This window comes from Nyctereutes procyonoides, unplaced genomic scaffold (assembly GCF_905146905.1).
Source record: "Nyctereutes procyonoides isolate TBG_1078 unplaced genomic scaffold, NYPRO_anot_genome, whole genome shotgun sequence".
Taxonomy (NCBI): domain Eukaryota; kingdom Metazoa; phylum Chordata; class Mammalia; order Carnivora; family Canidae; genus Nyctereutes; species Nyctereutes procyonoides.
The window spans coordinates 16,583,765-16,609,437 of NW_026575126.1; the positions used below are offsets into that span (position 1 = coordinate 16,583,765).

The 25,673-nt window shown below is 48.2% G+C and overlaps 1 protein-coding gene across 3 annotated transcripts in view; it reads left to right on the forward strand.

The window, feature by feature from the left end:
- The window catches only part of HS2ST1 (heparan sulfate 2-O-sulfotransferase 1), a 169,537-nt gene extending 165,027 nt beyond the window's left edge, over positions 1–4,510 (forward strand). For 2 of the 3 annotated variants that reach the window (XM_055341087.1, XM_055341089.1), the window contains exon 7: positions 512–4,510. In XM_055341087.1, coding sequence (XP_055197062.1) covers positions 512–741 — 230 coding nt within the window. In that variant the 3' untranslated portion in view covers positions 742–4,510. The remainder of the gene's footprint in view (positions 1–511) is intronic. The other variant, XM_055341088.1, reaches the window with a different exon arrangement.
- The last annotated feature ends 21,163 nt before the right edge of the window (positions 4,511–25,673 follow it).

The following is a 25,673-nucleotide window of genomic DNA, read 5'->3' on the forward strand; positions in this document are numbered from 1 at the left end:
GACTCGATCCCAGGACCCCGGGATCATGACCAAACGCAGACACACTCAACCACTGAGCCACCCAGACATCCCTCATTAAGTCTTTAACAGGTTAAGGATTTACACTATAAAGGAATAAATCACAGTTTTAGGGTTGCTTGGGTGGCTCAATCGGTTGAGTGTTTGACTCTTGGTTTTGGCTCAGGTCATGATCTCATGGGTCCTGGGACTTGAGCCACAAGTTGGGCTCCTCACTCAGCAGGGAGCCTACTTAAAAGATTCTCTCCCTCTGCACCCCCCCCCCCCCATGCTCACTTACTCTCTCTCTCTCAAAATAAATAAATCTTTTTTTTTTAAATGACACTTCTAGTATGATTAGGGTACCAGTTTTGCCTGAATGATATTAATGCAAAAACAGTTGTTAATGGCCTTCAGTGTGCCACATCAACTCAATCCATCTCTCCACGTAAAGAAGCATCGCTCTTTTGTGTGTTCTCAGAATTATTCACCTTTTCTTTTTTTCCTTTGTAAGTAGGAAAGAAATCTCATCTTAGGAAAACCACAGAGAAGAAACTCCCAACTAAACAAACCATTGCAAAACTACAGCAATCTGACATTTGGAAAATGGAGAATGAGTTCTATGAATTTGCGCTAGAGCAGTTCCAGTTCATCAGAGCCCACGCTGTACGGGAAAAAGACGGAGACCTCTACATCCTCGCACAAAACTTTTTCTATGAAAAGATTTACCCGAAATCGAACTGAGTGCCAGGTGTGACTGTTAGGTTCTTGAACTAAAACCTTGACCCTGTCTTCACCTTAGTACTCAGCTCCACAAATCGGGTTGGGGATCGGTGTGTAAGACCATGTGTATTGAGCCACGTTAGGGGGCAGTAACACGGAGGAAGTGGATACTGGCTGGTAAGTTTCAGTGGCCTAAGAGGTTTAAGTTTCTGCCTTTTTTTTTCTTTTTTTCTTTCTTTCTTTTTTCCTTTTTCTCCCTCCACCCCCCAGTTAAATTTTGGTGGGAGTTATAATTTCCTGCCTGGAAAAAGCCTACACATCACCAAAAATAAACACATAGCAGGTCTCATTGTAGGCTAAATACAATTTCAAAAAAAGTTCTGGTATTCTCTTTTTGATAAAGCTTTTTGTTTTTTTCACCTAACCATGAATGAAAATGAATCCATTTGCTCCTTCCACCTTCACCTGGAGGTTTGGGTTATACACCTCTACTGAATAGTGTTACTAACTGTTTGGCAGTGTGTGCTTTGTTTCTGTGAATCATGTCTCATGAAATTTATTGGAATGTTTGATACTGTTTGCTAAGAATGTTTCTGCTATAGTTGGAATTGCCCACATTTATGTAGGTTGTTTGAATATTCTTAAAAAAAAAAAAAAAACCAAACCTGATCATTAGTGTTAAAAACCAATTTTAAAAGAGAGCAGTATTTCTCATTCCTGTCTCCCCTGTCTCTAAGACTGGGAAGACACTTCAAAGAATGTTGACACTTTCTGGAATTTTAGTTAAGGGTTCCATACATTAATATCAAAAAAGTAAGTTTAGTATTCGTTCCTCCATGGGTTATTTGTAGAGCGGTAAACTGACATATTGGTGACTCCATATTATGACTCATTAGTGAGCTGTGGTATGGGTAGGATTTCCCTACTTCTGTACTTTTACTTGTAGACTATTTTTACTAAGGTGCTTTATAATGTGTTTTAAAGCATTGCATTTACAAAAAAAAAAAACAAAGGAAAATGCTGTAAATATTGCATATTTTATGTATTTGGACCAAAAGGTTATAAGTAATTAGGTAAAAGTGGTTTTGCACCAGTTTTATTATTTCAAGTAAAATCATCAGACCTACTGTTCTTGTAGTTCTCGTTTAACTTTACTGTTAAGACATCACTGAAATGAACTTCAGTAACCTTTCAATTTTGATACACAGTACATTATTCATAATTGGGGGCAGTAGTCAGAGTGGAAAGAGTACTGGCCAAGGAGTCAGAAAATTTGATTTCTGGTCCCGGCTCTGCCACTTTCCTAGCTGTGTGATCTTGGGCAAGTCACTTAACCTCTCTTTGCCTCAATTTCCTCATCTTGAAATGAGGAGACTAATACCTGCTGTACCTACCTCACAGGGGTGTTGTGAGGAATAAACAAGACGGCACGTGAAGGCACTTTGAAAACTGTTAACACGCTCTAGAAAAGTAAGGGATGATGGAAACATCTTTCACGTATGGTTCCATAACGTTCATTTTTTTTTTTTTTTTTGGGACAAAGAAAGGGAAAAGTCCACTTCTAAGCTGGTTGGAAAAGTGGTTAATCTTGATATAAATTTATGTTTGATAAATATCTTCCGTGTTGTATCTTCCCTGTTTCAACAACTTTGGAAATAAGAAACACCTGTGAACTCTTAGATTCATGAACAGCTGCTTGAGTTCAGGAGGTTTGAGTTCTTGAAAAAGATTTCGTTAGCTGACTCAGGGCAGGGGAAAATGTACTCTTCAAATTTGGGAGATTTGTCTGTTTTTATTTTACATTGCCATTGAGAAATGGTAGCTATTTTATACCTCTGGGTTGTCAAGGTATATATCGCAGAGTTTAATTTCCCTGTACCGTCTTACCCTTCATAGAGTAACAGAGGTGAAGAATTTCAGAAACATTTCCTAAAAAATTTAATCTTTACTGTGTTTAGTTTAAATAAATACTGTTTCTGAACAAGGCCTCACCAAACTAGGCAAGTAAACATTTTAGGCAAGCTGCTGTAAAGGTTATTCATGGAAGGGGGGTGGAGGGAGCACTACTTATCAATCCATAAACAAATATAAAGAAAAGCTAAAAAGGAAGTTTCCAGAATCATTTAGCACCCTTTTCTCCCAGCAATTAGACAACATTAAGAGAACGTTGACAGGCATATAGTTTCCTTATCTGGCTTTCTGCTTTTTTTGTGTATTTATTAACTTTTACGGATATTTATGGGAAATTTATACAAATTATTCCCTTGCCCAAAAGGAAAGCACCACTTCACAGGTGGGTGTTTGACATTTAATCTGCTAAGGAACTCCCCAATATGCAGGTTATTCTTGGAGCACATGCTAAAATCTTAAGGTGCATTAACTCTTAGGAAACTAGAGTGGCATGCAGTACCCTACGTCATGAGTGCAGTAGACTTTTCCTGTAAAGGTCCAGAGGGTAACTGTTCTAGGCTTTGCAGTCTATACAGTCTCTGTCAAAACTACTCAACTCTGTCATTTTAACACAAAAGCAGCTACAGACAACACATAAATGAGTGAGCTTGGTTGTGTTCCAGTAATACTTTATTTCAAAGACAGGTGACAGGCCAGATAGGGACCACAGGTTGTAGTTTACCAACCCCCGTATTAGATCATTATTTATGGAGAAATCATTTTTTAAATCTGTATTCTAGTGACCGAAAAGAGTTTATATACTTCCAAAAGCTCCTAACTTATATCCAAAGAATAGCTTTCTTATTCAGGAGGTCTCTACCCCAGATTCATAAACTTTTATGACTTTAGATTGCTTCCAGGTGGGCATGTTTTCTTTCCCAGTTTAACAGTTCAGAATAGAGGCATTTATTCTATCATCTAGTAGGATTGGTTAAGGAGTATCCTTCCTTGAGACGGAGAAAGGGTTAGGTTTAATTCCATCTGGTCCAGTACAGTCCTAAGAGTCTGACGAGTGCAGAGTCCTCGTAATACCTAACTTTATAATAATAATAATTAAAAAAAATAGGACCACTGAGACAATAATGTATTTTTTAAAAGTGGCAAATGTGGTTTTCTTTTTTCAGCCTTTGCGCTTTTTCAGTATTTTGATCATAGGGAAATTCTTTTTTTTTTTTTATAATACAAAAGCAAATTAACCACTCTGAATTTTAAAAGATGATGTTATGTGTGTATGTGTGTGTGTGTGTATATAAATATATACATATGTTTATTTCCTAAAAGAGGAAAAAGTACTTTTTTTGTTCAACTTGTATCAACTCCTGTTTTCTAATTGCTGTGAAATGGCAACTGTTGATAAATTATTGTGACTGTTTTAAAATGTGATGGGGAGGATATATTTTGATTTTACGGAGCTTTAATCTGTAAAGTATCACTTAAATATATCTGATAGCAACACTTAAAATATTGCATGGGGATTACTTTTCTATCATCCATACCCATTTGTGCAACTTTGAACATATTGGGTGCTTTTGAATTCTCAATGATTGGGTTTAAATTGAAAATCAGAGAACTTAAACTTACTTTTAAACTTTAAATTTTATTTTCTATTCTTAAAATTCAGTTAATGCCTATAATTTGAAATCTCTTGTTGTTCTTTCTCAATATATGTCCTGTTGGAGATTCCTAAAATTGTTAGTGCCATCAGTGATTTACAAACAGTATTTTGATATTGCAGATGATTTGCTCATTGTATTTGCATAGTTAGAAAGAAAATAGTTTGTAGACGATGATTCTCTTTTTCTAATAAAATGAAATAAAAATTCTTAAAAGCGCTAGAGAATTTAAAGGCTGGTTCCCAAGTGCATAGCTGGTCTTTTAATTTATATTCAGATTCCACATAAAGAACATCTCCGTAAGCCATCTATCTAGGTTTTCCCACTGATCATTCTCAAACACACCTATGGTCCTAGAAGGCTTTATTAGGAGAAGTACCAGGCTGTACGGTACTGTAACCTTTTATGAAGTTTGTCTGTAAGAGGCCCAGGTGCTTCGACTTTATGCTTTGAAAATTTGCCTCTTCCTAAATTAGTGCTGTTTACTTTGAGAGGAAGCAGGGCAATTGCTGTGAGATTTTTGCATCTTTTTACCCTCGGCGGAATTGCTATACCTCGCCAACTATACTGCTGCTCAGGCAGCCTTTTGAGGGAAAAGCAACCCTGTTTCAAATGCACTGCCAATTCAGCTCCTCTGGAGTGGAGCAAGCTTTCTGATTTCCCGCAGTGGGAATTTTAGAGACTGAGATGGGCGATCGGTTAGTCAGATTTATCCTATAATTTAAGTTCATGCAGCTTTGTGACCTTTGCGGTACTATTTATAGAAGGACCGTGATGGTGATGATCTCTTTAAGACACATGACTGGTGAGCCTGTGATTTAGAGCCACCGGTGCTGTCTATGTGGTTTTTTTTTTTAGACAGCCTCCCTAGCTTTCCACTGAGAGTCGGGTATGGGAGCATCTCTACAGCAGCGTTGAATGTAATTTTGAGAAACATGGATTGTATGTTTTGACTTTTATTTTATGAATACTCCGGAGAGCTAAACAGTGCCTTCCCCACCACAATCCATGTTGGAAGATGCTCGGCCTTCCTGTCTCGGCTCTCCCGCCTCTTCCTCCCCACCCCACCCCCCCCACGCAGTTGATTCATTTATGCAATACTGTTTCCAACTTGAAACCATTTTGTCACATCTGTTGGAGAGATAATCACTCCTCTTCCTTAACATTCTGCTAGCTTTCTGTTGTTGAAGTGTTTCAGTTGATTACCTGATGCAAAAGCTATAAAATAAACACTCAGTGGGAAGGGGAAAAATGGTTTGGTGTCCTGTTTTAGTATTTTCTTCCGTAGCCTTGACACTGATGGACGTTTTCCAAGTGGACTCGGTGTTGGATGTCTCAGCTATCACCGCCTCAAGAAACGTATGCATCATCATTGGTCTGTAATGATTTTCTGGCTTATTTGTGACATGCAGACAGACATGCCCCTGCCGCTTTTTTGCTTGGTACTTCATCATTAGTATTGAAATTTCAGATAGAAAATGTACAAGGTATACTTAATACATACACTTAATTGGAAGAATAAAGGAAATAAGGGCTATCTTCTTAGAATAAGAAGGAGGTGTGTGTGTGTGTGGGGGGGGTAATCTGATTAACATTTATACGCAGTGCAGACATGCCCATGATGCTTTTTCAGAATATACATTTTTAATCATTGTTTTTTCACCCTTAAAGGAGGAACTCTCAGTTGTGTAGATTGCCAATTTCCAGCCACTGGCTCATTGTTCTGAGCAAGTAATTGCTTCTTTTTGTATTATGTAGTCTTGTGGTGAATAACATACCAGTTCACTGAAAAGATTGGAAACAGAATTTGGTCTGTACATGGTATGAGAGTCAGAAGGGCCTCCATTTATGGTGTGACATTAGTAAATGGGGAGAACAGTACTGTGAAGTGCAGGTTGGACCTCGTGGATATGAACTGCTGGCCCGGGGCAGACTAATAACTACTAGCTCTTCTATGCTCTCTTAGAATATTGTTAGGAAGCTGGCCTGCCCTTCTGACCCTGCGGAGCGCTAGTTGTGTCACTTTATAGAAGATCTTATAGATTTTTTTTAAGATTTTATTTATTCATGAGAGACACAGAGAGAGAGGCAGAGACACAGGCAGAGGGAGAAGCAGGCTCCATGCAGGGAGCTCAATGCGGGACTTGATCCCGGGTCTCTAGGATCACGCCCTGGGCCCAAGGCAGGCACTCAACTGCTGAGCCACCCAGGGGTCCCATAAATATTTTCAAATGCCACTGAATTTTATTTTTTACTGACAAGTTATTATTGTAATGCCTCCTGTGCGCCCATAACATATTCTTGGTTCTGATACCTGCTCTTGTCTCCAACTACAAATTTCCTATGAGAAAAGTGTGAGGTGGGAGGTGCTAATTGTGCTGAAGGAGGCTGGACTTGCATATTCCAGAAGTGACTGTGCCCACATACTCTATTTGAACAGTGTGGACTGCCAAGAAGTACTTGTGTAAAGCTGAGGATGCCTGGACTAAAACGGTTTGCCCTCTTTCAACATAAAAACCAACAACAAACAAACCTATACTCTATTTAAGAAAAGAAAACATTTGCCTTAGACTTACGAATCAGGTGATCATGTTAGATTTCCAGTGTTTAGGACATCTGAAGAACAAATTTAATGCCCAGTGATTGTTGCCTAAACCTTCACGTACTCTCATCATCCTTACCTTTTTTAAAAAAATAGAATTAAGCTAGTGAGCTTTCTTTATTTTTTAAGTAATCTTTACACCCAGCATGGGGCTCGAACTCATGACCCCTAGGCCAAGAGTTGCATGCTCTGCCGACTGAGCCAGGCACCCTGTCACTACCTGTTTTTTAAAGCAGCAGTTCAGCTTCTGGAACTTTCCCCCAGTAACACGTACAGAAATGCACATGCCAAGTCATTGTCCCTGGGTTTTCTTTCTCTGAAGGCATCTCCCCACCACTGCCTGACCTTGTCTTCTCCATGCCCTGTCTCACCTTTGTTACCACAGAGCACAGGTGTGTCACCATGCAACCAAATCATAACAGCACCAAAAACAAAATTCAAAATGCAAGTCTTCCCCCTTTCTACTCCAGGAATGAGCAAACAAGGAAAAATTTATAAAGGCTATTCTCTTTGTGATTTGCTATATTTCTTCTAGTAGCATGAAACTAAATACAAGCTTTAAAAATATTCCAAGGACGTATATAAGGTACAGTGGACTTCTAGATAATAATGAATGTAAATACCACTCAAGGAGTAACAACAGGAAAAAAGTTGAGTTTGTCATTGCTGCCACCTTTTATTCGTGTCATTTTATAAGAGAGAATAAAGTCCCTTGAATAGATGATTTTTTTGGTTTGAAAACGATGACTGTGGGAAATCACGAGAAGACCACCGCTAAGAGCTGACTAGTGGTGATTCCTTTACTTCCAGCTTTGGGTCCTGTGTGTATTCAAAACCACATGACCATTTTGGTGAGATCATCATACCCCTTTCTGAAAAACTTGATATCCTTGCTATTCACCTTGAAAACAGCTCTCCGCCTTCACCTGATCTCCCCTCTTCCTGTAGGATTCAGTGCCCCCTCCCTGTCCCCAGGGCCCTTCACCAGGCACCACGTTGCTTCTGCAGACCCTCAGAGCTGGACTGCTCACAGTCACCTTAGAAAGACTCAGTTACAAAATAGAGAGTCCCACGATAGGCTGCGAAAGAGAGGCAGTTTCACGGGAGTTAGAAAATGGGCCCTGGAGCACCACCGCTCACGAGCATCAACCTCTGAGACCCAGTTTCTTCATCTGTAAAATGGACAGTTAGTTCGAGGATTGAGATAATGTGCGTGTAAACTTGGTACTTAGTTCCTGCTACATAGTGAGCACTGAAGAAGTGCTAACGTGCTCTTCTGTGGTGGAGGTGAAAGAGAAAGATGAGGAATCATTTATTCAGACATCTGTGTTGAGGTGTACGTGCGCTCAGTCATCCATGAGCGGGCGCCGGGCCTGAGGAATGTGAAAGGTGGGCACGAGGCATTGAGAAGAAAGGCCAAGAAGAAATGCAGAGCATTGAGCAAAAATCTCTTTCTTACCTTCCTGGTAAACCACCTATTTTGTTATTGTTAAAAGAGTCTTGGGGCACCTGGGTGGCTCAGTCGGTTAAGCGTCTGCCTTCAGCTCGGGTTGTGATCCCAGGGTCCTGGGTTCGAGCCCCAGCCACATCGGGTGCCCTGCTCAGCGGGGAGTCTGCTTCTCCCTCTGCCTATGGGCTCTCTCTTACTCTGGCTCTCAAACAAAATCTTTAAAATATATATATATATTCTTAACCCCCCTTTCAGACCTTTGAATTTAATACACCTAACAGCTCATCTCTTAGTTTTGACCTTGAAATAGCAGCAGCACCAAGGCAATCAAGTTCTAGATGCCGAGGACTCATTAGCTGGCTCAAAAATGTAAACCTCCATATTCATCCATATGATGATAGGCTTAATTTCCTGACAAATGAGTCTGTCCTCCTACTTCTCTAGACACCTAATTGGGTTCGTAGGTTAGAAGGATAAGGTTTCACTGTGAGAGGCGTTGCTAACATTCAGAGGTAAGTTTTAACACCTTTCAATTCCAAAGTCAGTAAAACAAGGAGAAACACAAAGCAATATCCCTAGTCCCAATCTTATCTTTGGTTGTGTTCTCAGAATTCAGTGTAAACTGGTTGTTTGAAACCCATGTGGAACCAGTATACATGTGGACCCAATGCACAGAAGTGGGTGTAATCCGAACATTCAAGGATTTATCCCTCCCTTTGGGGAGAGGAAGCTAAGGGCTCTGTCCTTCCTGTTTTTCTGCTGTTTCCCCCAAGAAGATGTTTTTACTATTGAATCCTAAAGCTAAGCAGTTTATATTTTAACCAGTGGGTGATGGGGGTTGTAAGTAGAGGCTTGTCATGTTAGAGTTTTTGAAAGCTACTTGCCACAGTCGTAGAGAATGGTCTCCCCGGCCGGAAGGGGGGACACGGAAACCCCCGAGGAGGTTTCTGCAGGTTGTCCGGGGGATCGGTTGTATCTCAGGGTCAGAAAAGCCACCGTTTGGTGACAGATGGGAAGTGAGCAGTGAATGGAGAGTGGGAAGCAGTATTGGGGTTTGACAAACCCTACGTCTGTACAAATGTTCAACATCTCTTGCCTTTGCCCCAGTTCTGCGATGATGGCTATTTTCCAAGCGCAAGTTTATAAAACAGGCTAGTGTTTGCCCAAACACTAGGATCAGAAAGACAGAATTCATGGTGTCACCATCAAATATTTGATTCCCATGTTTTTGCTCATGCAGATGTTGTGCCCCAGGTTGAGGGTGTGGTGACGACCCCCCTGAAACTTCGCCGCTGCCTGGTGGCATCTAGTGCAACACACCAGTCGCCTTTAGGCTTTGCCTCATCTCTGTGATCTTCCTCAAGCCAAAGCCTCAAAACTACAATCATGCTTGGAAATGTTTCACATCACTAGTGCTGAGAATTTAAAGGGAAATAGAAAAAGCATAGTTGGATCCATTTTCATTTTAGAGTTGCAGTCAAACACCGGGCAAAGCAGATTCCTAGAGCTGTCGCCTGTCAGTGATGCTGGGACAGGCACACGGTGAGCTCCAAGTGCAGTGACTGACCCTGTGTTCCCGTTTTATTGCTAAACACTCCCCGCCCTCCCAGCAAACAGGCAACGAGTACTTGGGACTATGAGAATATTAAGAAATCCTTCCTGCTGTGCAGTGGAGGGGGGACGGGGACTCCACAATCCTCTGCGAGGCTGGGAGTCAGGCAGGTCCAAGAGTCCTTATCCCAGAATTCTAGAATCACAGGTTGGCTCTTCCCCTCCCTCTCTTCCTTCTTTCCAATTTAAATCATTCAATCTCTTAGTAGAAACTTGACATCAAAGAAACTCTGACATTTGAACACCTGATTTGATTTAGTGAAAAAAAAAAAAGTGCCTTCTTACAGTAGCAAATTAAAGCTTTAGCCTGCATCTGATGGAGTGTTAAAATCCAGCAAAGGGTAGACCTCCAGGCCTCGAGTGATCTGGCTTCTGAACTTTGGTTTTTCTCTCCCAAGTGTGAGCCATTTTGACCTAAATTGGGGTATTTCACGAAGCATCCCTAGAGATTGATTTAAAGTGTCTGTGGCAATAACATTTCATTTACATCCCTTTTACTGATTCTGGGGACCCTGTTAATAACACAACCAGGTTGAGAGGTAAAAAGCCATGTGGAGACTTCAGAGTTTTGTGTGTTAGAAACTGACTTTTTTTTTTTAAGCTTCTCTCAAAACTGATTGTCTGAAGTTACACCTTTTCTGCGTAACAGCTCACCAGTAATGCCATTCGAGGTGGGCAGAGTCTCTGAAAACGGCCTGCTGGAAATGTGACATTTTATTCCACCAAGAGTAACCAGAGACTTTTTTTTCCCCCTTTAAAAGTAATTTAAATTCTCCAGTGGATCTGTAATTAGGTCTCTTGGCACAGCATGGTTATCTGATCAGACTGTCATGCCCATAAACAGTAAAAAATCAGGATGTTGATTCATCATACCTGTTTTTAAAGGAGGCGATGGGCTTTAAACTCTCTTCTTGCTCTTTCTCACTCGTGCTGTTTCTCTCTGTCTTTGTCTCATATGGGAGCTTTTCAAATAAAACCTTAGACAAGAACAATGTTTAAAAAGTGGGCCAGTTATATTTTGCTTCTCTATTTCTACCATGCTAATGGCTCCCTTCTTGATCATTTAAACACTGATCCAAATCCAGATGGAATTAGATGCCCCTTCATGCAGTCAGACAGTCTATAATGTTTGATACGGATCTTCCGAGTGGACAAGATGAGATTAGATTGGTCTCTCTGGGAGCCAACACTATTCATTTTGTAAGAAAGTTATCCTGGAGGCCTGAGGACTGCCAAGAGCAAAGTGGAAACAGAGCCCAGCCTTTTCTTCTTATCAAGATCCATAGTTGGTTCCACATTAAGCAGTGGAGTGCTCTATGGTAAAAGGATTTGAATAATGAATTGGATCAGAAGCCAAGAAGGAGGTCCCTGCCACCCACGATTGAAATATGAATTTCATGTGTTGTGACTTTATTACCATTTTTTTTTGTTGTTTTAATATATGACAGATACCAAAATCTCTGGCATGGTGTCTGTGGCTATTTTTAGATATTGTGTCTTTTCATTTAATTAATATTTGATGAGCCACACTATGTGCCAGGCACTGCACAACAGACCTCCATATGCACATTAAATTTTAACCCTTGGAGTAATACTCGTATTGAATCCTTTACAATCGTATAGAATGTTATACTTTACAAGGCACTGTCACATTTACCTTCTCGTATGTTCTTGCCTGAAAGGTGGCTGGCATTAGCCTCGTTTACGACTGAGGACCCTGCACAGCTAGTAAGAGGACGGTGGGCTCACCAGCCCTTAGGATTCCTGGTCCAGCAAACTGTGATGTTCCTCCTGCCAGGTGCCTGTCTCTCTGTGAACAGAGGCTCTGGTACAGGTGAACTTGCAGTGAGTCTCAAAGTGCGGTCCTGTCTCTGTATCAGCAGCCGCAGCAGCAGCTGGGAACTTGCTGAAAGGCCATCTTCTTAGGCCCCAGACCTTCTGAGTCGAGCCAGCAACGTCTGTGTTAAGAAGCCCTCCACCAGGTTCTGACCAGTCAAGTGCAAGAGCCCCGAGGCTGGGGCACCAGCCTGCGGAGGAGGTGACAAAGGCGTCCCATGACAAAGCCTCGGTGAGCTAGGATTTGAACCCAGGTCGGTCTGGCTCCACTGCCAGGTGTTTTCCGTGTGGGCTCCTTACTGTAATCTATCTTCCATTTTCTGTTTTTGGTAAATGATGAAATATCCTTGGGGGAGAAGAGAAAAGGTCTATAAGAAGAACCCATCTCTTGGTATAAGGCACAGATTCTGCTCCATCGGATGAGTTTGTTTTCTGGGTGAGATGAACATGGGGCCGGGGGGTGGGGGGTGGGGGGGGTGGGGGGGTAGGGGCTCAAAATCACCACTAGAGGCGCCACGGCCAGGAAACCCAGCAGTAGAGCAGAGGGCCCCAAGTGGCTCCCCAGAATAAACACATCTCACCCAGGGCTTCCGGGCCCAACGGTCTTGCTCCCTCCTGATACTTTACTGTGGTGGATGTGCTGGCGCGAGGGAGCCCTGCCAGTGCCCGGCGGGACCGTGCAGGCGGGTGCAGGCGGGTGCAGGCAGGTGCCGGCGGGTGCAGGCGGGTGCAGGTGGGTGCAGGTGGGTGCCGGCGGGTGCCCGCGGGTGCAGGTGGGTGCAGGCGGGTGCCGGTGGGTGCTGGCGGGTGCAGGCGGGTGCCAGTGGGTGCTGGCGGGTGCAGGCGGGTGCTGGCGGGTGCAGGCGGGTGCAGGTGGGTGCAGGCGGGTGCAGGCGGGCAGGGTGGGGGGCGCCCTCCTGGCCGTGACTTCCCCGCAGAGCGCCGTCCCGCGGTCACATGGGCCCTGTCCGCTGGGGGCGGGAACGGAGGCGCCCCTGCTTCCCACAAACCCCACATGCACTTCAGGTCTCCTCGAAGCAGGAGCTGAGGCTGCTCCACAGCTCTAGGCGTTTCCAGGGAAACCAGAGCTGCCGCCCCCCAGGCGCCCCCACTTCTCCCACAGGCTCTAGAGGCCAGCGAGGGGGGAGGCTGAGCCTTTCCCTTTGGAAGAGGAAAACGGGGCCACCCCGCGCCCCGCGCCCGAGGAGAGCGCTCTCGGCCGCATTTACAGACGGGGCGGGCGGCCCCAGTCCCGCAGCCAGGGGGCGGCCGAGAAGGGAGTCAAGGGGTTGCTTTAGTTTGTTTGTTTGTTTGTTTGTTTCTGCTGCAGCGTGTTTACTATGTGCCCCAACCCCTACACCCAGCGCACTGCACGCATCTGGCGGGGAGCGCGGCGGCCTGCGCAGGCTGCACGCAGCTTCCCAACCCGGGCGGGGCGGAGCTGGGCTTTGCGACCGCAGGGTCAGCTGTGTGTGTGTGGGGGGGATGACACCGGCTCTTTGGCACACAGCTTCCCAAAGAGGGGCAAGTAGGTTTTGTTTTGTTTTAAAGAAAAAGTCCGGTGTGCACGCCTGCCTGCACATTCATGGTGTGACACGGGCTGCGACACCTGGGGGGGGGGGGGGGCGCGTGTCCTCGGAGTGCGCCCGCCCGAGGCCCGCCTAGGCCACGTGGCCCGCGGAAGGCCCCTCCCGTCCTCTCCTCGCGCGTCCTTCCCAGGGGCATGACCGGCAGCCTGTCGCCGGGACCGAAGAGCGAGCAGCCGGTGCCCCGGGGCTGCCCCTCCTCGTGCCCGGGCGCGGCGGGGGCACAGGGTGCGCTCCCGCCTGCAGACCTCGCCCCGGTCCCGGCCACCCCGCGAGGGGGACGTGGAGGCGCCAAGCCTCCGCCCACGTGGCCCAGACGCAGCCTGGGGACCCCGCAAAGCCCAGCAGGTCCCGGGGGCCCCCTCCCCTGGCCTGGGGCTGTCTTCGCGCTCCCTCCCTCTACACACCCACCCGGGACCTCCTGCAAACGGGGCTTTGCAGAGGCCAGTGCCGTCCGGCGGCGAACCTGCGGTGCGCGTACGCCTGGCTGGGAGGGAGTAGGATCGCGGCCTGTGGAAGGCCCGGGATCCGGCCAGGAGGGCTGGCACAGTAGCAGGCCAGTCCAAGGGCCCCGCCCTCAGAGACCTCGCTTCGTGGGTGGCACCTGCTCCGAGCTCTCCAGAGCGCCCCGAGTCTGGTTACACCCTCCGTTGCCACCTCGTGTCCCCTTGTCCCCCACCCCGTCTAACTCCCTGCTCCCCGCCCCTGCCATCCCCTCTGTCTCCGCCTCGAGGAGGTTTCCCAGCACCGTCCTGGCTGATGACAGACCCAACTGAGTCAGACTGAGCCTCCCGTTTAGTCACTTAGGCCTCTGGTGTGCGGGTGGCCCGGGCCTCCTGCCAAACCCACCACTGCTAATGGCAATACGATCATAATCGCTTTTATACTTAAGTTTCCTTTCTTCCAGGAGCCCCAGTTTCTTTAATGCATGCAAGCATCACGGTGCAGGGCGGAAACCAGAAAGGGGTGGGGGGGGAGAGAATTTCCACCGTATTCCAGTCCTCCTCCTCCTCCTCCTCCACAGCCTTGCACAGTCGCTCTGAGAGGTGGAGGTTAGAGATTCCTCAACGACATGGGCGGTTTGCATCTACAAAGGAGACCTGAGGCTCCAGGTTGTCCCACGCCCCCACAGCTTTCACCCTCTTCTCTTCCCCAGTTTTGCAGCTCAAAGACCATGGAACTCCACTTGGATGAATCTAACAAACATGCATTTTAGAAGAAGAGAGAAAGTTCAGTGTGATTGTCCGTCCGTCCGTAGTCTCCTGTGCCCCTGGTGGTGCTCAGCAGGCCCAGCTTGTTGCAGGCCTTAGGACACATGCCTTGAAGGATAAAGTCAGCTTAAAGGGCAAGAGTCGGGTTTTGGCCACACAGCCCCGTCCTTAGCACCTGAGAGGATGTTTGAGGGTGAAGAGAAGTATAGACCGAGGCCTACAGCGCTGCACCGGGCACCGCAGGGAGCAGAGGGAGGGCAGGTAAGCCGGTGCTGGCTCTGGCCCACCCCTGCCCTGCCCTTTATTCAAAGGTCCAGCCGTTTGGATTGATAAGAGGGGGGCAAAAAAGGCTTAGTCTTAGCAACAGGCAGCACAGCTTCCAGTTCTGACTGTCCCCTTTCTCACCAGGGGTTAGGGCAGATCCACGAGGTTTTGCTTTCTTTCTGTTGGAGGAGAGAATACCACCTAACTTTTATCAAGATTTGATTTTCTGGCTCAAACTCATTCTTCACACAAAATTGCTTTCCAGAGAGAATTTACTTCCTCACTCGAAAAGTCTCTGTGGCTTCCCACCGCTGTAGGAAGGAGTTTCAGCTCCCTTAATAAAGCACTCAAGACCTTCTGTGATATGTCCCTTATTCCCCTTTCAAGCTTGTTGACTTCCGTAGCTCCCTCTCATAACCTGGGCCCACCAGACCACTCATATATACTTTCATGCCTTCGACCATTTTCTTTCCTCAGTTCTCTGTGGAAGGTCTTCTTACTATTCCAGGCCTGGTTCAAATAGCATCTTTCTGGGGCGGTTTCTTTGATTCTGAAAGTCAGATTCTGTTGTTCCTGCCACTACACCCACAAAGCCCATTGTGTATGCCTGGGCTCAGTAATAGTGACATGTAAAGTGCATGCTTTTGGAATGAACGGACTTCGGTTTAAGTCCTGACTCTGTCATGTGACTTCTGGAAAATCACTAATCTCTAAGTTTCTGTGTGCTACAAAAAGGAAAACCAAAGCCTACCTTACCTAACAGTGTTGTGAGGATTGAATGAGTTCCTATGGGTGAAATCCTTGGGAGAAGAAAATTGTGGGTGAGGTCAAGGCATCAGCGTTCCTAATGTTGCACTCTAGGTATCGTCAGCCTGCCCGTGTCCCCGCTAGGTGGCCAGCTCTAGGTCTGAGCCACACTGGCCATCAGGACAGCTGCCCTCCCCCCCCAAAACCAACCCCACACCTTGTACACAGTGGGCGTTCAGTAAGCATTTAAAACATTTGCAAGCACTTAATTTTTCTGTTCTTCGGTTTCTCTCTCTGGACAGGAGTGACAAATAGTAGCAAAAAAGAACATTCTGGGGTCTAAAGAAAAGCTTCCCAAGCATTCCTCCCAGGACAGAGCCCATCGTTAATTGGAAAATAAATAGCTCTCAGCTGAGCATGCCTTCTCCTTTCATGGGGCCCCCTGCAAGCAGTGGCTGTTGGGGAGACAGTTACACCTCCTTTGAGGATAATAAAGACTGCCCCAAACTCCTTTGGAAGAATGTTGAGAAGATAAATGAGATAATCCACCTGACAGCTCTTTGAGCTCTTATGAAAAAGATACCCTTGAAATATAGGATACAGGTGTGCCTTGTTTGGGTTTGTGAATTTGGGGGATTTTATGAAAATCTGCACCTACAAAACAGACAAATTAAGGGGTGAAAATTAGCATCACAAACAGCCTCTTGGCTTGACAAAAAGATTCACAGCAGGATGCCTTTAAATAGCCAGCTCCCCTAGTGCATTTAAAATATGACTCAATTTATAAAGAATTTGATTTACATACACCCGGTCAGGAACACGTCTACTACAGGAGGGGAGGCGCATATGTTTTTTATAATAAAGATTGATAACTGTGGGGTTTTAAAAATATAAAATATTTGTCTCCTCTCATGATCTTTAATCATGCAGTTAACACTTCCACTGCTAGAAGCAGCTCTGCAGACGTGCAGATGTTGCTGTGGAGGCTGGGCCCGACCCTCCTGAGCACACCTCTGGGAGTGTGCAGGCATGAAAGGGCTCTGCTCAGCTGAAGCCCGATGGAAATAAATAAATAACTGGCTTGAGATCACATCCACATGCAACACGCTGTTCCTAATTGGGTTAAAGCTTTTCTAACTTAATATAAGATTAAAAATCAGCAAGTAGTGAATCTCTGATGTCTGAAAGAGTAAAAAACAGGCTCATTTAGAAGAGGGACCATATATAACACATGCAGAAGCCACGGGATATGAGTTTCTTGGTCAGATGTTCTCTTTGGGAGTATTTAGGTTGTGTGTGTGTGGGTGTGTGTGTGTGTGCGCGCACGCGTGCAAGGGAGAATTAAGGAGGCAGATGGAATCCAGTTTGCTAGTCAGCTGACCTGCCAATAATCGGGAGAGCATCCTGGATTATCCAGGTGGACACCGTGTCATCTCACAGGCCCTTAGAAGTTGGAAGATGGGGAAAAAATCGGTGATGGGGATGCGAAATGAAAAGACTCAACCGATGAAAAGACTCAACTCAAAGATGGGAGGAGGCTGAGAGCCAAGGAATGTGAGCAGCCTCTAGAAGATGAACAAGGTGCGAACACAGCTTCCAGAAAGGAGCCCAGCTCTGACAACACCTCAATTTTAGCCTCGTGAGACCCGTTCTGGCATCAGGGAGTCGGCAGCGGTGCGCCCCCAGCCAGCACCAAGGGCGTCGGGGTGGCCCTGGCTGTGCCACTGGTCGCCTGCTGCTGAGGCCCGGCTGAGGTCTCTGGTGCTTTCCCGACCACAGATGCGGCCTCACATCCAACTGCTTCCAGCCCCATATGCCCGCTGCCCCATGGCCAGCAGGAGGCCACAGGCGGAGGGCAAGAGGGACCATCCCCGTGCCACCTAGGCCAGGGGAAGGCTTGGAGCCTTGTCTAGGACAGCGAGGCCTCTCTTGCGGCTAGCTGCCCCCCGGAGGCCGGCCCCTCGCAGCCCGAGGCCCGGCCCCTGGACCGCCTGGACCGCTGCCTCCCCCCGGTTCCTGTGCGCCCAGGCCCCGCTGCCCTGGGTGCCCTGCTCCTGTCCAAGCCCCATTGCTCCCCATGCTCCTACATCTCCCTCCGTCTCCGCAGCAGGGGGCTGGGGTGGCCCCGATGCCCACCACGATTTCCTTTTCAGGGCTGCTCTGCCTCTGAGACGTGCCCCGCATGAGCCCTGGGGACCCTGTGTCCTCTTCTCCCCTCTGTGCACGCCCCCCCCGCGGCAAGGGCTCCTGGCCCTGCCCCCAGATGGGGAGGCTGGGAGGAGGAGGAAGGTCAACTCGAAGGAGAAAGAGCGGGAAGGCCTGTCTGGTTGGAAGTTTGGCGGCATCTCCGACTCCGCTTCCCCAGCAGCAGGGCTCATGTTTCCAGTCCCTCAACTGTCTCGAACCCCACATTAGAGGGGGGTGCCGTTGGTTCACCCCGACAGTTATCACGAGTGGAGTGTCCCGATAAAGTCAAAGTTCTGAGCTCCCAAGTCCTCTGCAGTGAGAGAGACCCAAGAGTGAAGCTGGGCTCTTCACCGGCTGCGCCAGGGGCAGTAAGGACGCATTGCTCAGGCAAGCAGGTGTTAGAGCAGAGAGCCCCCTGGGCACCCGAGCTTGGGCCTCCTATCACCAATGAGCCTGGGCCTAGAGCAGAGAGCCCCCTGGGCACGGGAGCTTGGGCTTCCCATCACCAATGGGCCTGGGCCTAGAGCAGAGAGCCCTCTGGGCCCACGAGCTTGGGCCTCCCCCATCGCTGATGGGCCTGGGCCCCGGGAATTGTTCTGAACCATCACGTTAAAGCCTAGCACAGGCTGAGGTTGCTGGATGCCCTTCTCAAGAGGGCCAAGGGGGAAGGTGCCAGAAAAAGCAATTGTTCATAACAAACCAACCCAGAAAACAACAGCCTTTTTTGTAGCGATGTTCCATGTGCTCCCCCTATTTTCATAAACCGGATTATAGAGGCGACTCAAGGGTTCATCACTGGAGTCCCCGTGGCCCCACCCAGGGTTGCAGAGGGAGAGGAGGTGACAACACAGAAGGCTTGCCGGGAACGCGCGCCGTCTCCCTACCCCCACCGAGCTGCCGATGAAGCCCCTTCTGGATCAGACTCCGGATGCGGGTGGCATGTCACGGACAGCGGGTAGGACAGGGTCAGCCGTGCAAATCCATTGCAAGGTCAAGTTTTCAAACCTTGTAAGAGATGGGAGATTGTCGTGGTGGTAAGGAGATGAAGTTGGAGAATTGCTCACATCACGGGAGCCATCAGAACTGGGGCCAGGGCGGCGGCGCCCAGGTAGCCTTCCTTCGAGAACAAAACTCGCGGAGAAGGGGACGCCAGAGGCACTTCAAAGAGAGAAGTGCACGTATTAAACACTCGTGAGCCGCCTCGGGGGAACTTCGCAGAGCTCTTGCTGCTTTTGTTAAAATGTCTCTTCCTGGGATTGGCTGTAAAAGTGAAACACGAGGCCATGGATTTAGTGCTGCTGTAAAAAAATTTTGAAAGTGTTTTTTTAAATAAATAATTCCTTTTTGTTGTAGTTCGTTAAGAATTAATGCATACTTATAACTTAATTTGTGATTTAAGGTTTTGAAAAGCTTAATTTAATAACCTTGTGCTTTAGTTTTCAAGTGCCAGCTCCAAGCAAACCTTTCCTTCCCCTCCTCTTTACTATCAGACTGGCTCTCCAAGTAGTTTCCTATTGGGTGGCTGTCCCCAAATAACGAGGACTTTCTGCTCCTGAGGCCCTGGTATGGACTGCATTATTGGCATACGGAGAGCTTCACCAAGGTCAGGACGAGAGAAGGCGCTTGATGGACTCCTGCATGACTGGGAGAGTCACCGAGGGACCCCCAGAAGGAAGAAAGCCTCTGCCCCAAGGACAAATTCCAGCTACGAACCTTAGAGACAGAGGAAGTCATTATTCTTGTCAGTGGCCAGTTTGTCCCTCCGACATGAAGAATTCTCAGAACCTCACCTCAGAGGTTCCCACTATAGGAGCAGGGATTTTTTTCTAAGTGAGGGAAAAAACCTTTTTTTCCCATCTTTTGTAATTTTTATTGCTATTATTTGGGCTTTCTCTGTGTGGAAACCAGACTCTGTCCAGTCCGGTGAAACACCAGGCACCGCCTTCCCTCCTGGAGGCGACTCCCCAGCCTCCCTGCCTCCCTGCCTCCCTGCCTCCCTGGCTCCGTGCCCCAGCCTGGTCTCAGCCCTAGGGCCTCAGAAGGCCGGGGAAGATTCCAGCCCCAATGAAGTGATGGTACCAGAGAGGCTCCACTTCTCAGTGAGGCCTGCTTTACCACTCGGGGAGCTCTCTGGGATCTTCGGGGCCTTCTGTGGGTGCTGGAGGGTGGGAAGAGGTCCTCCATGGGCCCTACCTCCCTGAGAAGGTCCCTCAGAAGTTTGGGATTCCATGAGGAAGCCATGAAAAGGGGCTGGCCATATGCTCCAGGTCCCTTCACGGTCCCTTTGTTCCTCCCACTGCCATCTGTGCCCCGTCCGACACCCCCCAGCCCCCTGCCACCTCTGCCCTTCCCCTCGGGACCCAGGCCAACCTCCTTTCTTCCCAGGCTCGAGTGGGACGCACAGAGGCTTGAGTGCCTCCCGGAGGGTCGGATTCAAGGGTGGCACGGCCTCTGATGGACTTGCGACCCCATCCAGGGCAGGAGGGGGAGGCAGGGTCTCCAAGCACAGCGCAGGGGGCCCGGAAAGGCCATTCAGGTAATTTCCCTTGCAAGTCCCCCTTCTGCGTGGTGACTGGCAACTCCAGCTGTCGCCCATGGCCCTGTCGGCGGGGCTGTGTCCCCTTTCCGCAGGGCCCGTGGCTGTGGCCGCAGCTGGAGAGCGGAGAGGCAGGGGTGGAGAGAGGCGGGCCTGCCCGGGGCCCCCTCGTGTCCCTGTCCCCCCCCCCGCCACCCCCCACCACGGCCCCTGGGAGAGGGTCTGCCCGGCTGGGACCGAGGAGGCCCTGGGCCGCACGCGGGGACACTTGGCTCTGCCTCCTGCCCGCTGGCTCTGGGCACCCAGAAGGGCAGAGGTGACCTCTCCTCTCCACTTCTCCATCTTGGTGGCTCCGGCCTCCCCCACCCACCCTCTCCTCCTCTGTGCTGTGAGGATCCCTCTGCCTAGAAGCTTGTTCTTCAAAGGGCGCTGGGCCCACAGTGGCCACCGTCAAGTGCTCCCACCCCACTGGCCTGGTGACAGGGCCTTCACCTGGAGGAAGGGAACCATGCCCCACCTCCTTTCCCATCCCTCTGGATTTGTCACCACTTTGCACTCTTAACACCTGACAATAAAGATTGCCTCACTAAAAAAACAAAACAAAACAAAACAAAAAAAACTGGGGGGGCAGTGCCGAGCAGGCCTGGGGGGCCCCCAGAGTCTTCTCTGTCTCCAAGCCCCTGTGGGACCTTGACCTCCCCACAGGGTGAGGCCTGCTGTGCCTTTTGTCTCCACTGTTGAGTCTCAACACGTAAACCCTGGGGGGTCGGGGCCCTACTTCCACGGGGGCAGCCTTCCCCGGAGATAGAACCGGTCACGGCCCGCGGCCACCTGTGGGAGGGTCACAGGCACAGCGACTCCCGGGCTTGAGGCCACACCCCGTCCCCACATGGGGACCCACACCACCGGGGGAGCAAAGACAGCGCGGGCCGGGGAAAGCCGAGCCTGGGCTCTGAGCACATGCAGTTACAGGCTCCAAAGCTCAGAATACTTAATTTTGTTGCAAGTTTATTTATTTATTTATTTATTTATTTATTTATTTATTATTTATTTATTTTGTTGTTGTTGCGAGTTTAAACATGTAGGTCTATCTCCTTGGCCCACCTCAGGAGGCGGAGGCTTTCTCCCTTCCGTAAGGGCACACATCTGGCGGTTTCAGCTTTCTCTGAACGTTTGTCTGGAAAAGAATCTCAGCTTGTTGTGAGTAGTTAAGTTTATTCAACACATAAAGCTCTTAAAACCCATGCACTTAAACACTTGCGGTTGTGTGGGATATTATCAGTGTCAGGGATGGGCAAAGTTGAAGGCATTTTGGGTCACTCTACTTTCTTTAAATCTTCTCCAAACATTTTAGGTTTGGCAAAAACCTGAACTGCATTTTGCCAAACCCCTGTGCCTGTAATTTGTAAACCCCTGTGTATTTTCAGGGAAATGTGGTCCATATGTTTCTGATTGATTTACACTTAACTCATCTAAACGTTGTTTTGCTAGTGTTATTTGATGTCCAGAGGGCCGCAGAGCCTGTTTACGTCTGTCTAAGCTGCTCTTTCCCCCCTGCTGAGACTCGGGAAGATCTGGTGGGCCAAGGGCAGATGAAGTTAAACACTGCCCTGCCCCTCCCGGCCCCCACTTCCCACGTTTGGATCAGACTTGGGTTGAATCTGAACTAAGGAGCCGCCAAGGAAGTGGCACTGGGCTTTAACGTTGACGGAACACTCTAGACCGCCACACTTTTCCAACAGGACTCAGCCCAAAGCCTCCCCACTGGGGACTGTGACCAATGACGCTGGCGAAGAGACCGGCCCCCAGGCCGGACCAAGTTTCCAGCCTGGACTTGTCCCTAATGGTGCGGGCACTCAGCTGCAACCAGCCAACAACCCTACCTCGACGGTCCCTTCTATTAGGACGTGTTCATCCAAGCTTTATGAGGAGGGATAGCGCGGACTCTGAAAAAAAGCAATCAGCCCTCTTGCTGGGGCTGTGATAATGATCTTGTAGAGCAAGACTGTGGTTTTAGAACAAAACAAACAAAAGAAATCCTCAGCTAGGGCCCCACATCACTGAACCTTAATTTTAGATAGTCTGCATTTGCCTTGCAAATGAGTCCAAAAATTACCAACCCACAAGCATTTAAAGCAATCCTACCCACTGCCAGAAGGAGTATGCCGGGCAGAAGGAATGAGCCCGGCCCCCTTCTGCTCTGCTCAGTGGAAGTGGGATAAGGGTGTCGTTGGAACTTAGATGGTGCCCCGCAATTTTGGAAACATGATAACTAGAAACGGAGATGTACTCACTGCAACTTTATGATTCATCCTTGAGGGAGATGGTGCTTTATTTTGGAGGAACCACTGTAATGGGCACTCGGTCATGTTCAAGTAAAGTCTACTTGGAAATGGAGATACTTGAGACAAAGAGGAACGAGATGACTTGCGAAATAAGGCGGTGGGTTGTCTTCTCGGTATGCAGAGTTGTGTTGATTGGGAGACCAGCCTGAGATGTTTCTGTCTCTCGTTGGACCCTGCAAGGAACGGACAACCTAGGTTCTAGAAAAGGGACATAGTCAAAGCATTTAATTGAGGGAAAGTAGGCTGGCCCCTGAAATGTGACCTGTGGGGCAGGTTAGAAGCTAACAACAAAGATGGCTTGGACTCCCTACCTCCGGGGTTTAAGCTTTTTATTTCTATGTTTCTGCTATCTCTAAGCTTTCAAAACATCTTGATATTATAGGTTGGCCTTGATTGTGTTCTGGGGGAGTAGGAGTGATGGGGGAGACGGAGGATACAGAGAAAGGGGAGCAATGTGACAAGTGACTAACAGGCCTGACCTCTGGGACATGGACCCATTCCTCGAGGATTCTCAAAAATACCTGGGCTGAGATGGACACACGGAAGCCTGGCTTTCCTGAAGCCTCCTGGCATGAGAGATGAGTTAGGGAAAAGTTTTTAGCCTCGAAGGTTGGAGCTCTTAGGGACGTCAGCCTCATACCAGTGTTGACTCTGGTGGGTGGTCAAGTGGCAATGTTCGCCAAGTCCGTGCTGGGAATCAGCGGTGCTGTCACAAGGTCCCCCACACCCAGGCCTGCACAGGTTGCTGTTCCACGGCCACATGAGCAGACATTTCACCTGCCTCCCTGGGCTATCAGTGTGCTCATCTGGACTGCAGGGTACCCCCCACCCCTTGCCCCAACTTAGTTTCACTGAACTGCGTTTTAGTGTCAAGTCATCAAGCTACATTGAGGGCTGAGAGATGCATGTGCCACGAGCATGTTGTGAGGCCATAATTTACAACTTGGCAACTCTCCTGGGGCTGCTCTAAGGAGAGACCTATCCCTGCTGCTCACCGGCCGTGTGGCTTGGGGCCAGTCACTTCACTTCTCTGAGATGCCATCTTCTCCTTTGTAAAACTGGGGATGATGATCCCCTTCTTTCTGGACCGTTTTCAGCTCAAGGGGGTAACATGCACTTACTAGCGTGTTGTTATTACAGCAACTCTCATGGAGAGCAACTCATGATTATACACTACCCCCTAAATGCACAGCTGGTGCCCAGTTCTGCACCAACTTCCTCTCTGGCCCTAATTTGTTAAATCTCAGACAGTTAGTGCTGATCCCTGAGAGGTCATCTGGATCACCGGTTCTCAAATCTGGTCGCACCGGAGCCACCTGCAGAGCATTGTAAGGCATTTAAAGTGGATGCTCAAGAATCTGTATTTCTAAGTTGCTTTCCTGGTGGTTTGGCTTGGTCCACAGATGGGGGTTGAGTTACCCGTTGCCTAGATCCTTTCTCTGCCACTAGGCAAGAATTCCTTTCTGCTATTCCAGGCAGGTGGAGTCCTGTCCTGCACTGGACTGGAACAATCAGGGCTTCATGCTCCCCACCCACCCACCCCGACCCTCACCCCGGGGAGCCCTTCCAGGGTCTGAGATCCTTCATGACGCCATTTTTCCTGTTGCATTTGCTGCTTATTTCTCCGGAGATCTTGAATAGCTTGTGGTTACCATCCAGCCATTGTCTTTGTCTCCCAATCTGGTTGCTCTGTCTGTCCTCTCCTTTGGGAGGTGGGTTCAGACATTCGTCTCTCCTTGTTATTTTCCGAGGCCAGAGTTTTGCGAGACCCTTAGCTCCAGCTCTTCATTCCTTCTCCCTACCCTCTCCCGTCTGGAGTTTGGGTTTATTTTTCTTCCTGCCTAACTACTTCTAATATACTAAGTCAATAAACAGATTCTCTGTGGTTACATATGGCAAACAGCTGAAATTTACAGTTGAGAGTAAAATTTCCTCATTTGGGAAAAAAAGAAATCATTTCACAGATTTAGAAAGTGGTCATTCTGATCTCCAGGGCAAATAAAAGTGTTTTATAACCTTCCACAAAAGCTTATGCCTTGATTAAATTTTATTATGAATTATTAATTAAACCAAGAAAACACAGAGGCCTAAACCTTTGCTTAAATTTGCTCTAGATTGAGACACAAACCAAAGGCAACAAGAAACCCTTGAAGGGGAGGTTTAATGATGAGCAACACATATAAAACTATCTGCACACTTTCATCTGTCAAAGGTTCCAAACCAGCCATGCAAATGAGCCCCGGTGTCCAGGCCGGGATAGAGGCCGAAGAAATGGGACCGCTTCAGCCTCCCTCTCCTGGCTCCTGTGATTGGGCTCCACAGGGCATTGTGACTTTGGAGACACATCAGCTATTTACTTCACAAGCAGCTGTGGTTAGGTGGTGGTGGGGGTGGTAGGAAGCAGGGTAGAAAAGCAGCCTGATATCTCGGGAGCTGAACCAGAGGTCAGGAGAAGTGGGCCACCCAGCACAGTGGCGCGGGTTGCCTGGAGGCGGGGGCAAGTGAGTGCAGAGATCCAGCTCATGTACCCCTGGCTAAGCCTCACTGCTTCTGTAGGGCTGCGTCCACTGGGAGGAAAGAGCGTCTCATCCTGACTTGAACAAGGCAGTCATGTCCTGGTCAAGTCTTGCTTGGAGGCCGATCGCGTATGTACGGGGCGGGTAGGAGGAATGGGCCTGCATTCTTCCAAAGAAGCATCTTTCTCCTAGAATACAGAGGGGTTGTTTGGGCAAGTGGTAGCCTAGACTCCATTTCATATGCAAATATGAAAAAGACCCTGTCTTCACAGAGCTCGCAATACCTTGGGGAAGCAGACAAATAAGCAGAGAATTACATCACGGTGGTGACAAATGAGATACAAGCTGTCTGTGCATCTGGGTGCCCACCCAGATGGAATTGGACAGGAGAGAAGCAGGGAAGCTTTCTTGAGGATGATGTCTAAATGAGTCATGAGCAGTGGAAAGGGGCTGGAGATGAGGGTGTGGAGAGTGGGAAGGTTCTGACGGCCAAGGGAAC